The following is a 14,225-nucleotide window of genomic DNA, read 5'->3' on the forward strand; positions in this document are numbered from 1 at the left end:
AAAATTCAAGAGAGAAAATATTATCTCTAATATTGTCCACCATCATCTCCAGCAGTAACAATTATTGATACTTTTTAGTACTTTACGATGTGCCAAGCACTGCATAGATGCTGTATTACTTCTGTCATTTAATCTTCACAATAATGTATTGCTTATGAGTTATCCCATTTTATAAGAGAATTATTAAGATATTTTTCCATGAAAGCAGGATTTAAAATTAACCAGTTGATTTTGTATGTTTAATTTGTGAGTCTGTCCAAAGCCTAGACCCTGTCTGGAGACAGGCAGCAGACTCATAGTAAGTGAAACTCTATGGGTCTCTGTGATGCCGGGATCCTCCAAGGACAGGATAAGGTCACAGCTGAGGACACCTAGCTCCAAGCCCAATTAATTAAATAAAGATTGTAGAAACAGGCATTTCACTACTGCAGTGAAAGTCAACCTGAAAACTTTCTCCTAAGATACTTCTCCTAGATTAACATAGTCTGTTACTTGGAAAAGTCCTTGAACCAGTCTCAAGGTCCTGCTGAGTTTCCCATGTTTTCCACTTTAACCTCTTCCTTGTTTGAAAACCAAATAAATACAGGCTGTCCAGAGAAGTTCCTTGTCTCAGACGCCAGAGAATTTTGAATTCTGCTAGAAGGTTTTGATCGTCTTGGAACCCCAAAATCATACGACTTGTCTCACTTATTTAAGCCTTCGCTGTCCACTCATTTGGACGGTTGAAGGACCGATCAGTCTACGACAGAGTTCTGCCTGTTCTGTATCCAAAACGCAGTTTTTCTTTCACTTTGTCTTTCCTACTTCCAGAGAAAGTTTCATAACTTCTAATTTGTAGAACAATAGCTTTTGTTCTCTCAGTATTTCCATAAACTCTGTCTCAGAGATGCTTTGAAGAATTTAAGAGCTAAGGTAAGATGAAAGTGCACAGAAACAAAAGTTACTCAGGTCCTGTCACTTCTCCTTCTGAACTGACACTGGCTCTCAAAGCCCTCAGGATTTGCAGGAACTTAAAAGGAGCTGTAAAATCTGACTTGAAATAAAGAATGGTTTTGAAAAATGAACTTTGTAGATCTGGTCAGAGTAGCATATTTGAAGGGCAGTCACAATTGGAATCTAACTTCAGCTCCATTTCCCACTGCCAGACCTTCAACTGGTTTAATTCCTCTGAGCCCTGATCCGCCCAACTGTAAAATGGGGACAATAGCAAATAAGGCTTGTGGTGTGGATGAAATGTAATGCAGTGTGAAAAAGCAACTACTCCACTTGGTAGTATTCAAAAACTGAGAATCACCAACTAGTGGCACATACCTGGAGCCCTACTACTCAGTACTTGGAAAATTGCTTGAGTCAAGACTTTGAGACTAGCCTGGGCAACATCTTAGGAGCCGTCTCAAGAGGAAAAAAATCTTCTGATTTCTCTTAGATGAGAAACTATATATATATATATATATATAATCAAAATAGAATATAGAGCAATAGGAAATATTTTGATTATATATATATAATCAAAATAGAATATAGAGAAATAGGAAGTGAGGTCAAATTTTCTATTTTACTATTTCAAAAATATTTTAACATATATGCTTTGTTTCATTTAAACAACTAGTTTCTCTTAGTTGTTGAAAAGAAAGTTTTGTGTTTTTTTCTTTTTTGAGACAGGGTCTCACTATGTAGTTCTGGCTGGCTTTGAACTCACTTGGTAGCCCAAATGATCTTCCTGCCTCAGCCTCCCAAGTGCTGGGATTACAGGCATGTGCCACCACACAAGGCCTATGTTTTTGTTTGTTTTGTTTTGTTTTTGGTATGAGGAATTGAATTCATGACCTTGTGCTTGCCAGGCAGGCGCTTGCCGCTGTGATGTATCTCATGCCTCTATGTTTCCTTTTTTCATAAGATATTTTTTAATCTGACTTCTATTCTGAGTAACATTTGATTAAATTATGGTACACAATGTATTAACTATTGTTGTTATTCTCTATTTTGTTATGAAACTTTATTTTTTCAAGAAAACAAGAGTGCTTTTTAATATTTTATTGGTATCTACTTGTGTTACATTGAAAAAAATGACAGCAATTAATCATGAACTGAAAAATCGGTTGCACTTCCTAGTAAGTAAGAGGAGCTAGTAAGACATGTAAAGAAAGACAACCAAAAAGTGCGAACGCAGGTGTAAAGCCCCTGGGTGATCATCAAGCCCCAGAACGGGAAGCAGCCTTCCCTGGGCGCCTCAGCTGCTCACACTAGCATCTGCTGTTGCAACCAGACGCCTGAGGCGCGGCGCCTCCTCCAGCTCGGGCCTGGGCGGGGCGGGGCGGGGGAGGCGGAGCTTTCCGGGGCGCGGTTCCCGCCCCCTTCACCTGGCGCGTGACTGGGCTAGGGTTTTGCCCACCTGGGTGCAGCCTCGTCCTCTCAGGACAACGCGCTCGCCTACTCTTTCTTCGCCGCCCGCCCATTCCCAGGCCTGAGCTGCCTCCTCCCTTCCCACCCCTGGCTCGGACGTCGAGTTTGGTTTGAACTTTTGAACCCACCAATCGCCGCCGCCCGCCCCATCTGTGGGCGGGGCTCTGGCCGGGGCGGGGCCGCGTGCCGCCCCCTACACGTGGTGCGGGCGGGGTAGATATAGGCCCTCGCGGGCGGGCTCCGCGCAGTGCTGCTCCCCGCGGACTCCTTGCGGTCTGACATTGGGAGATCCTCACCTACTCCCTGCGTTCGCTCCTCCGACGCCGCTGACCTCTTTTAAGTTCCCATTATGGTGAGTGGCAGGGGCATCGCGGGGTGCTGGGGAGGGCTAGAGGATGCATTGGCAGGGGTGCGGAGACCTGTGGAGTGCACGTGGGGCCCGCGATGGCTCCCGTAGCTCCTGCCCTCTAGGGTCCTGCTAGCTTGCGGCTGCCAGGCGGGGAAAGGTGCCCGATCCGTCCCGCTTCAGGCTCGAAAGCGCCACTGGGGCACCATCCTCGGTGGAAGGGAACAGTGTCTCACTGAGCGGTCATACTCCACTCCCGCCACAGCCCGCCACCGCGCTTGTAGGGGCCGGGAACCTTCACATGGACCCCAGAACTTGGAGAAACTGAGGTCTCTACCCGCATTTCTTCTCGAGTGGCCTCATCTTCCCACTGTCTTAGCTGCCACCGTGGAGGACCCTGCGCACCACCCGGTGCACTCACTTCCGGGCGGCCGTCCACGCCCAGTGACTGGCTGCTGAGTCACCTGTGTCCAGCTCTGAGTGCTGGCAGTTGCACCTGAGGAGAAAGGGAGCTCCTCCTTTGAAGGAAATAATTACCTGTCCCTGCTAATACTGCCTTTCTAGTGTTAACTTAGTAGGATATTTATAATTAGAAGCTTTCGACTTAAAACCAGGTTTCAGAAACAAACCCCTAAAATGGTATTTTCTTGCAAAACCAAAGTAAATTAGTACTAAAAGTGTGTTCTTAGTTCACCTTTCAAGAAACAGGAAGTTAGAGCTGGGTGTGGTGGCAGCCTATCATATCCCAGCCCTGGGGAGGCTGAGGCAGGAGGATGGCCAACAAGTATGAGACGAGTTTGGGCTACATAAGTAAGTTCTAAGACTGCCTTTGCTATGTAAGGAAACCCTGTCTCACAAAAAAGAAAAAAAGCAGTGGGGCTGCAAGTCTAATTACTTCATTGATAGAGCACTTGCAAAAGATGTACAAGGCCCTGAGTTTGATCTCAACTACCATGGAAAAAATTATAAGGTCTTGAGAATTTTCTATGACTCTTCCCAAAGGTATTGGAAACAACTAAGACAACACCTATTGAAAGTATCTAAAGGAAGTTATTTTAAACAAGTATCCTTGTAGCCTGTGTTTCAAAATAGTAGCTTTTTGTTAAAGGAACACAGTGAACAGCTGACTAGAATGTTTAGAGGCTGACCACAGTTACAGAAAGCATGTGTAACTAACAAATTGCTTTGAGTCAGGAAGCAAGGCGCAAAAGTGATTTAGAAACAGGGCTGTTTAAAGTACAAGAGAGCAGAGTGGCACACCTGTTTAGAGAAAAGCACAGATTCTGTGGGGTTTTTTTTTGTCTTTTTCGTTTTTATGGGTACCGGGGGATCGAACTCAGGACTGCCTGCTTGCAAGGCAGGGGCTTATGCCGCTGAGCTAATCCCCAGCCCCCTCTGTGGGTATTTTTTAACAAGACAATTGCTACACGTTCAATTAAAATGAGACTGACTCACCTGTGCCTTACATCATCCCTCACCCCAGGGGCCATTCAGACTGGAAGACAAATGGCCAATGCCTTTATATGGTGAACTTCAAGACAGCCTACAGCCTGGTTCTGTGTCTCCCAAGTCACCACGTTGCCCAGCTGGATTTGAATTTGTGCTCTTCATAGCCTCAGGGTCCCAGAGTGCTGTAACTATCTTGCCCAGCTAGACAATGATCTTTTTAAAAGGTTAGGATTGTGCACACCTGTAATCCAGCGCTCGGGATACTGAGGCCAAAGCCTTTGAGTGTGAGGCCAAAAACCAAGGAAAAAGAAAACAGATTGTTGGTTTTGCTTTTTTGGGTGTTTTGAGACTGGGTCTTTATACGTATATGTTTATGTATATGCTGGCCTTGAGTTGGTGGTCTTTCTGCCTGAGCCTCTAAAGGGGTGGAATTCCTGCTTGTATCACTTTGCATTTCTAAGATTGCCATTACGGAAGTAGTTTGCTTGAGTGGATCTTCTCAGATATAGTACCTTATTTGCCTGGGCTTAACCTGGGTTTATCATGAACAGATGGCTGGTTCTTGCCGGTTTGTGTGGCAGTAGTTTCCAAAGTTCAGATAAAGGTAAACCCAACATAGCAGTAAACAGTAAGAGGCTCTCTAGAACAAACAGCTTCTGTTCTCCAGAGCCCTAGAGCTGGGCCAGTAGTTCCAGGTAGTACTAAACTTGCTAATGTGCTCAGGAACCTCAATTATTTTATGGGGAGCATACATGGGAAAGTAGTGATCATAAAGGTGGAAAGCAATGGGATTGTTATATATTAAGTTATGAAACTAGGACCTTGAAGAATGTATCTGGTGTTCAATTTTCATTTTTTTCTCTTTTGTCTTTGGGGGATGAGGGACATTCAGTACTTGCTATGCTGCAAAGGCTGGGTTTGGACTTGTGGTCCTCTAGCCACAGATTCCCAGGTGTTTGGGATTATAGGCTTGTGCCACAACACCTGGCAAAATTTTCTTGTATTGGTTTTTTATTGGCTAAACTTTTAAAAACTCAAGACACAGCTGGGTGTGGTGGCACGTGCCTATAATTCCAGACCTGAGAGAATCTCTGAGAATTCAAGGCCAGTCTGGGCTACACAGTGACCCTGCATCCAAAAATAAATAAGGTATGTCGATACTTACCTATAGTCCTACCACTCCAGAGGCTAAGCTCAGGCCAGCCTGAGCTACATACCAAGTTCAAAGCCTGTATAGGGAGACGTAGTCTCAAAAACAACTTGAAATCGTACTATTTGGGGAAAATAATGGTAGTTATGTGAGTTTTTTGATTTGTTTTTTTTTTAATAAATTTTTTGGCTATTTTCCATCTGGCATTTTTTTCTTCCTGTGTCAGTTGGAACCCATGCTAGGCAAGGGACCCTAGAGCTGAGTCTCAAATGGCAATCTTCTTGCCTCAGCTTCTGAGGAGCTAGGTTTATACAGCCATGTTCAGAAATGAAAAGAAACAAATATTTCCCTACAGGTGTTATATCTTTAAAATCCTAGAATTTCAAAAATTCTGGGCTGGGGATTTAGCTCAGCGGCATAAGTACTTGTCTTGTAAGTACACAGTTGTCAGTTCAATCCAATCCCAGGTACCAAAAAAAAAAAAAATTCCTCCATAGCCATGCATAATAATACATACCGATAATCCCAGCTACTCAGGAGGCTGAGGCAGGAGGATCACAAATTCAAACCCAGCCTGGGCAATTTAAGCAATTTAGTGAAACGCCGTCTCAAAAAATACAAAGGGCTGGGCGTATAACTCAGTAGTACAGTCTCTGGATTCAGTGCCCACTACTAGAGAGGAAAAATCTGCCTATAGTAGGAGATAAATGTGCATTCTTCCAGGAAGCAGCTAATTTCTTAAACTATTATAGTTAAATCTTGATAATTCTGCTCACCTTTATTAACATGCCATCCCTGCAAGACTTGATGGTGGCCCCAGGCATGATGGCACACACCTGTATGATTCATGGAAGGCTGAGGCAGAAGGATTATTGTGAATCTGAAGTCAGCTTGGACTACATAGTTTAAGGCCAGTCTAAACTACATAGCAAGACCCTGTCTTAACAAAAACAAAAAAATCAAAGGATGCTCTTCTAAAGATTAGATTCTTTAAAAAATAAAGATTTTTAATTTGGCATGGTGGCGCATGCCTGTAATCCCAGCACTTCTGGAGGCTGAGGCAGGAGGATTGCTGTGAGTTTGAGGTCATCCTGGGCTACAAAGTGAGTCAAGAGCAGCCTGAACTGTATAGAAGCCTGTCTCAAAAAGACCCCCACACATGAAAAGTTTTTTCCAGTGGCTGAAAAGGCTGCTCTGACCACACTTAAAATACAGTTTACTGCTCTTGTCAAGCATTTTCCCCATGAGTCATAGCTAGAGTTGCTGGTATAAATTGGTTCTCAAGGGGAGAGGAAGAAGCTCAAGTAAAGAATAGGATCAGGGGCTGGGGATTTAGCTCAGCTGCATAAGCACCTGCCTTGCAAGCAGGCAGTCCTGAGTTCGATCCCTGGTACCGAAAAAAGAATAGGATCAAAGAGGTACCAGAATGAATTCAGGAATTATACAATCACACAAAGAATGAATCAGCCCTGGAGCGGGGAATTTTATATTAGTTTAAGGAATCAGCAGGCATGTTTCACAGGAGCTGGGGGGAGCTGAAATTGTGTTGCTAATAGAACAGCTTGTCCCATTCTAAAATGCAAAATCTGAGCTTGATTGGTGGCTACAAAGCAAGGCTTGTGCTTTGCATGGAAGCCCATCAGCATATCTGGTCTTCCAAAGTGTGTTTTTCTGAATTATGTCTTTCATGAAGATTTCACTCCCCCCTATACTGTGGGTCAGATGCATGAGGTACTCTGTCAATGAGATACCTCATCAGCTTTTTTATTTTTTGAGACAGTCTCACTAAATTCTCCAGCTGGCCTTGAATTTGTGTCTTCCTGCCTCAACCTCAAGAATAGCTGGGATCATGGACATGTGCCAACTGTGCCCACCTTTAACAAAGAGTTTTTGTTTATGAAATAGTCCCCGGACAAGAGTATTCTCTGGAAAGTGGGTAGCGGTCTTTGAAAGCTAATTAATCATCTGGATATGACATTTTTCATCTGTGTGTCATTCTGACACTTTTTCTCCCTCCCACCACAGCGTGAGTGTATCTCCATCCACGTTGGCCAGGCTGGTGTCCAGATTGGCAACACCTGCTGGGAGCTCTACTGCCTGGAACATGGCATCCAGCCCGATGGCCAGATGCCAAGTGACAAGACCATTGGGGGAGGAGATGACTCCTTCAACACTTTCTTCAGTGAGACTGGTGCTGGCAAACATGTGCCCAGGGCAGTGTTTGTAGACCTGGAACCCACAGTCATTGGTAAGAGGACCTCGGACACCCATGGGATTTCCCAGAGTGCTAGGGCCTAAGCTCTGTCGAGGCTCCAGGCTTGAGCATGTGCCTGCAGGTTTTTAGTAATGGGCAATGGGTTTCTTCTCCTCTTCCAGATGAAGTACGTGCTGGTACCTACCGCCAGCTATTTCACCCTGAGCAGCTCATCACAGGCAAGGAAGATGCTGCCAATAACTATGCCCGTGGGCACTACACCACAGGCAAGGAAATCATTGACCTAGTCTTGGACCGAATTCGGAAACTGGTAAGTATAGCACTTTAAACATTTTAAATTGGGGTTAGAGTGTTTTTGTTTGGTTTTTTTTTTTTTTTTTGCCAGTTTTTTGTTTGTTGAGACAGTCTCAACAAGCTGGCCTTAAACTCTTGTGTGGCGTAAGGTGGCCTTGACCTTGAGATCCTCCTGTCTCAGGCTCCCACATGCTGGCATTAGATGCATGTGCCCTAACCATGGCTGCCCAAACTATGAGAATCATTCCTTGCAATTAAAATGACCCCTGGGCTGCTCTCTACATTAAGTGGCCTTCAGATAGTCTTGGGTTATGGGACAATTGTCACAAAGGGTACATACTCTTGCTGATTTGGACAGTTGTGCTCATATCTTCACTGTGGGCAATTTACCTGGTGTCAGAATGAGAACAGGGAATCCTTAACAGTGTCACTGACATTTAAGACCATTAAGCCTCCTATCTTCCAACTGAGATTTCATCCCTTTTTAGGTCATTTTAGTTACACTGAGTAAGTAGCTACTCCTACATGTAGCTGATTGATCAAACTGATTTTAAAACAATCTGGGCCTGTGCTATATGTTCATCAAGTTCACAGGTTGGAGAGTGAGCTCAGAGGTAGTACTTTTGGGCATATATAAGGCCCTGAGTTCACTCCTCCAGTGATGTGAGTGAGGTCTTGTGAAATTCTGTTAGTAACTGACCTTGCCCAAATGTTATACCTACTGTTACATTAAGTGCTTGCTAGGCCTAGTGCAATTCCAAGTACAATTTAATTTTCAATAACCTGCACTGCACAAGGGCAGCTTTTTTGCACAGTGCTCTAGTTGCCTTTGTTGTGCACCCACAGCAAGAGCACCAGAGACTGCAAAACTGAAGCCTTATACCATTCCAGGCCGTGGGAGCTCTACCTGAGAAAATGAAAGGTTTTGTTTTGTTTTGTCCTGGGAATCTTACTAAGGACCTTGCACTGTGCCCTTAAACTATATTCCTGGCCAAACTCATTTTTTAAAATAGCCCTTTTAGCTAGTGTCCCACCCCAACCCCTGCCTTCCAGAATCTGTTGTGGAAAGTTTTTTAATTACTTGGCACTTAGCATTTACTAAGAAAGCAATTATAAAAGCTTCTATTTGAAAGTTTGTATTTTTTAAATTTTACTTGCTTTTTGTCTTTTTGAGACAGGGTCTCACTATGCAGTTCAAGTTGGCCTTGAGCTCACTTTGTAGCCCAGGCTGGTTTTGAACTTACAGCAATCCTGCCTCAGCCTCCCAAGTGCTAGGATTACAGGAGTGTGCCACCACACCCGGCCTCAAAAGTTTTTAAATCATAGATTTATTAAGTCTATTGGCGGCTTTCACTAGATGTCTCGACACTAACATTAACTCTCCTTTTTCAGGCTGACCAGTGCACAGGTCTGCAGGGCTTCCTGGTTTTCCACAGCTTTGGTGGGGGCACTGGCTCTGGGTTCACCTCCCTGCTGATGGAGCGTCTCTCCGTTGACTACGGCAAGAAGTCCAAGCTCGAGTTCTCCATTTACCCAGCCCCCCAGGTCTCCACAGCTGTTGTAGAGCCCTACAACTCCATCCTCACCACCCACACCACCCTGGAGCACTCTGATTGTGCCTTCATGGTAGACAATGAGGCCATCTATGACATCTGTCGTAGAAACCTTGATATTGAGCGCCCCACCTACACTAACCTGAACCGCCTTATTAGCCAGATTGTGTCTTCCATCACTGCTTCCCTCAGATTTGATGGAGCCCTGAATGTTGATCTGACAGAATTCCAGACCAACCTGGTACCCTACCCCCGCATCCACTTCCCTCTGGCCACATATGCCCCTGTCATCTCTGCTGAGAAAGCCTACCATGAACAGCTCACTGTAGCAGAGATCACCAATGCCTGCTTTGAGCCAGCCAACCAGATGGTGAAATGTGACCCTCGCCATGGTAAATACATGGCTTGTTGCCTGTTGTACCGTGGTGATGTGGTCCCCAAAGATGTTAATGCTGCCATTGCCACCATCAAGACCAAGCGCAGCATCCAGTTTGTGGACTGGTGCCCCACTGGCTTCAAGGTTGGCATTAATTACCAGCCTCCTACTGTGGTTCCTGGTGGAGACCTGGCCAAGGTGCAGAGGGCTGTGTGCATGCTGAGCAACACCACAGCCATCGCTGAGGCCTGGGCTCGCCTGGACCATAAGTTTGATCTGATGTATGCCAAGCGTGCCTTTGTTCACTGGTACGTGGGTGAGGGGATGGAGGAGGGGGAGTTTTCTGAGGCCCGGGAGGACATGGCTGCCCTTGAGAAGGATTACGAGGAGGTTGGAGCAGATAGTGCTGAGGGTGAGGGTGAGGATGAGGGTGAAGAGTATTAATCTTTGTGCTGTGACACTCCATTGTCTCAGCTACTTTTTCTGTTCTGTGGAATTGTTTAAGCTCTAAACTGTCAATAAAAATGTTTACATTTAAATGTCTGGCTTCTGAATCAAGGTAGATACTTGTCCAAGACCAATTGAGATGGTACATGGGCCACCTGATTTTTCTGTTACTGGGGATTAAACCCTAGGGCCTTTGCCTTGAACTTTATCCTCAACTGTTTTTAAAACAACTTTTAAGTTTTGAGAACCAGATCTTGCTAAGTCACTATTGTAGGCTGAACCTGGGAAGCACTACACTTTATCCTAAGTCCTTTTTTTTTTTTTGAGTCAGGGTCTCATATGTAGTCCAGACTGGACCTGAACTCACTATGAAACCCAAGCTAGCCTCAAATTTGCAGTGATCCTCCTGCCTCAAGCTATCCAGTGCTGGGATCACAGGTGTGCACCCCACACCTGGCTTAAACCTATTTTTACTTTTTTTGTTTTTTTGGTACTGGAGATCAAACTCATGATCTTGTGCTTGCCAGGTAGGCACTTACACTGTTGAGCTAAGTCCTCAGCCCTTAAACCTGTTTTTAAAAGATGAGATTTAAATTGCCCTAGGAGCTGGGGGTATAGCTCTGGCATAACACCTGCTGGCAAACGCAAGATAAATCTGAAGTTTCCCAGGTTGGTCTTAAATTTTGCTGTTGTGGAAGTCTGATATCAAACCAAATGGAAAATCCTTTGCACTGAAGAGTCAGAGGGTAACTATTATGCTAGCAGGCTGGTGAGATCAAGTCCAAATCACCAGCCTCCAGTTAATTTTGGGTTTAGTTTTTATAGAGTTGCAAGCAGGAAGTACAAAAGCCAATAGCAAATCCGTTCGTCAGGTCATATGTTGTCAAGCTGATTTGTTCTAAGCAGGTTTACTTAAAAAGGAATTGTTCATCATATGGTAGGAGAAAGAAACTAGTGCGGGAGCTGGGGCTGAAGGGGTGTTTGAAACTAAGCATGCCTTTGACTTTTATCCTTGAAAACAGTGTTTATATGTCAGACAACGAGGCTGTTCAGATGGATGTGGTCAGACTGAGTAAGGTTGGACGGTCTCTACGTTGCAGCTGTGTAGTCAAGGCTGCATATAATGGTCTATGTGGCGGGCAGGATGAGCACATCTTGCTTTAATAGTATCGGACTTGATTTTTAACTTTTCCACCACTATATCATCCTGCCTCAGCTTACCAAGTGGCTGGGATTACAGGTGGGCACTGTTGTAACTAGCCACCTGATTATCCAAAATTTCCGGTATCTCTGCAATCTTCTGTTCCCTGGTCTGTTTCATTTTGAACTGATGAGTGGTGACATATTTATTTGGTGGCTCAGATACATTGAATCACTACTTACACTAAAATATAGATGAGGATGACCTGTAGATATTCAAGTACTGAGTGTAATTCTCAAGGTCTGGGATAGGCTCCATATGCTTTCTATTTGTTATGTGGGGAGAGCCTGTTAATATTTTTCCTTTAGACCTGCAGAATGTCAAACACTATACTAAAAGAGTTACTGTTTAGAGCAAATGGAGGTGGTTAACAAAAACAATGACCACAAGCTTGACATAAGGTATTGTTACTTGACCAAGCATGTATTACAGAGAATGTCTGAAGTAGGGACAGTTGGGTGTATGTTGGGAAGTCAGGAGAGCAGACTCCTTCATTTGAACCCACAATGAAGCACCTGTTGGAAGCTGCAGGATTCTTGAGGGCTGAGGGTTAATGACTTGGGCGTGGCTGGCCAGAGAGCTTGCTGACTGCTGTTCAGTACCTGTGGTGAGGCTGGAAGTATAAACCAGCAGTGTTGAAGGACAGGGAGTAAAAGGGACCACTTTTGATGCATGGCTGCTCTCTGGGGGCAAGGGGCTGGGGTGCAGGGCTGAGCCATGTTCACCCTTGCTCCATGACTTACTGTATTCTGATGTCACCTAGTGACCGTCTCTTTCCGACTGGTGTCTTTGGTACCTATTATCATCAAAAGAGGGCTGGGGATGTAGCCCAGCATAATTTGGGTCCGGTCATCAATATTACCAAAGTCATTTGTTCAAAAAATGAGCATAACGTAAACTTCCACAGTCTGAGATCACCTATGTGCTCAAGACATTTTTCAGGCTGGCCTTGAGCCCACCGTGTAGCTCAGAATGGTCTCAAATTTGCAATGATCCTCCTGCCTCAGTCTCCCAAGTGCTGCAACTACAGGCATGCATCACCACACCCTGCTATAGAAAGGTGGGCTTTTGTGCTCTTGGGGCAGAGCAATGCTCTTGCTGAGCCCCATCCCTATGCACAAATTAACCTGGCTGCCTCTCAGATGGGCCAGGCTGTTCCTACAGCTGGGGTCAGGGTGCAAGACTGGGATAAAAACCTTGGAGAAGTGGCTGACCCACCACAGGGGCTCCTGGAGTCACCCTTGCGCCTAGGACATCTGTAAGGAGCAGGTAAGTCCTGCAGCTGCAGCTAAGCATGACACCTCACAATATCTGAAAGGGTGTATATGTGTGAGGAGAGAGTAAACCCATGTAGTTGCTGGCCTTGAACTCAAATGACCCTCTTGCCTCAGCCTCCCCAGTTCTGGGACTACAGGCATTCACCACCATGCCTGGCTGAGAGGGCCATTTCTCTAAGCCAGTGTTTCCCACACAGGGTGCCCTGAGAATAGGACTGGGGTGCCCACATGTGATCCCTTCAGAATGGTCTGAGCAACCTGAAGCCCCTGGCTGGGAGCAGCCCCTCTGATTTCTTCAGTAAGCCTGACTGATGAGAATTATTTTATAAATGTGCCAAGATATGAAGAGTTGGAAAGCTTTCAGCAGCCGCAGTGGTGTGGGTTGGGAGAAGGTGAGAGGAGTTTAGCTGAGCAAAAATATTCCGGTAGAACAGAGCCTGGGGAATCAGAAGAGCAAAGTGCCAGTGTCTGGAGAGGGCTCTGTCCTTGTAAAGATGCTTTCCCCTTTTGCGTGGGCGAGAGAGTGAATAGAAATTAGCCTGCAGCAAGAGCAAATATACTCCAAGGTCTAGGTCACCACTTTGTGACTGACAATCATCTGCTCTGGCATTGGGCACAAATGGAAAATCCAAACTGCAGCATAAATGGACACAGCCTGAGAAGGTGCTGGCTGTCGGGGTTGGCTGTGGCCTCAGAATCTGGCTGCTCAACTGAGGCCTTAGACCACTTCCAGCCTACAGCCTTGGTACCTGCCCAGCAAGGCTGTTTTCAGTTGGGGAGCAGAGAGCCTGCTCCCTACCTATGGTTCCAAGTGTCTTGGAAACAGGTGGCAAATGCCTGTGCACCAGCGGGAATCTGTCAGGCCAGAAGACCACCAAGTGGGTTAGAAAATTTTTTAAAAACCTGAAATCCCAGATCAGAGTGAGCTCAGACCTCTGGAAGGTTATATGGCAGCCCTGAGTGGAGCAGTTAGAAGAAGGGATATATTTGAAGCTTCTGTGTCTCATAAGCTTCACAATATCCTCACCCTGCGAAGGATGTTGCTATACCATTTGCCAGCGCTATCTGGCCTAGGGCTGCCCAGAAACTGGTGGAAATGAAATTTGACCCCAGAACTGACTCTGGTGGTCTCCATGCAGTCCAGGGAAAGTCATTGTGTTTACTTGGAGGCCTCACGAGCCTGGGACACAAAGCACACAGAGACAGGCTGTCCCCAAGCACTAGATGAGGCACAGCCACACAGAAAGTGTAGGAAAATTCCCTGCCGCTCAGTCAGGGCACAGCCCCAAGCCCAGGTGGAGTGCACACAGCCAGAGGGGCAGCTCCTGCCGCTGCTCACCCTCAAGTCCTGAGCCTCACTGCTGAGTGAGGGAACATTTTTTCCAGGCTGCTTGAATCTCAGCAAATCAATTTTCAGATCCTGGGGGTGCAGTGTCCCAGCAGGATGCTGCTATCACCTGCATAGGTTCCTGCTGACAAAAGGGCAGCAGGTGTGCAGACAGGACACCTCCCTC

At 45.6% G+C, this 14,225-nt stretch overlaps 1 protein-coding gene across 1 annotated transcript; it reads left to right on the forward strand.

Annotated features, from left to right (window-relative positions):
* The first annotated feature begins 2,598 nt into the window (after positions 1 to 2,598).
* LOC100716197 (tubulin alpha-1B chain-like) lies at positions 2,599 to 10,325 on the forward strand. Its single transcript, XM_003476059.5, has 4 exons — positions 2,599 to 2,755; positions 7,374 to 7,596; positions 7,725 to 7,873; positions 9,250 to 10,325. The coding sequence occupies exons 1-4, from the start codon at positions 2,753 to 2,755 to the stop codon at positions 10,228 to 10,230; spliced, it is 1,356 nt and encodes a 451-aa protein (XP_003476107.2). The 5' UTR covers positions 2,599 to 2,752; the 3' UTR covers positions 10,231 to 10,325.
* Positions 10,326 to 14,225: the final 3,900 nt, after the last annotated feature.

This window comes from Cavia porcellus, unplaced genomic scaffold (assembly GCF_034190915.1).
Source record: "Cavia porcellus strain 051 isolate PalLab524CR breed Dunkin Hartley unplaced genomic scaffold, mCavPor4.1 scaffold_8, whole genome shotgun sequence".
Classification (NCBI taxonomy): Eukaryota; Metazoa; Chordata; class Mammalia; order Rodentia; family Caviidae; genus Cavia; species Cavia porcellus.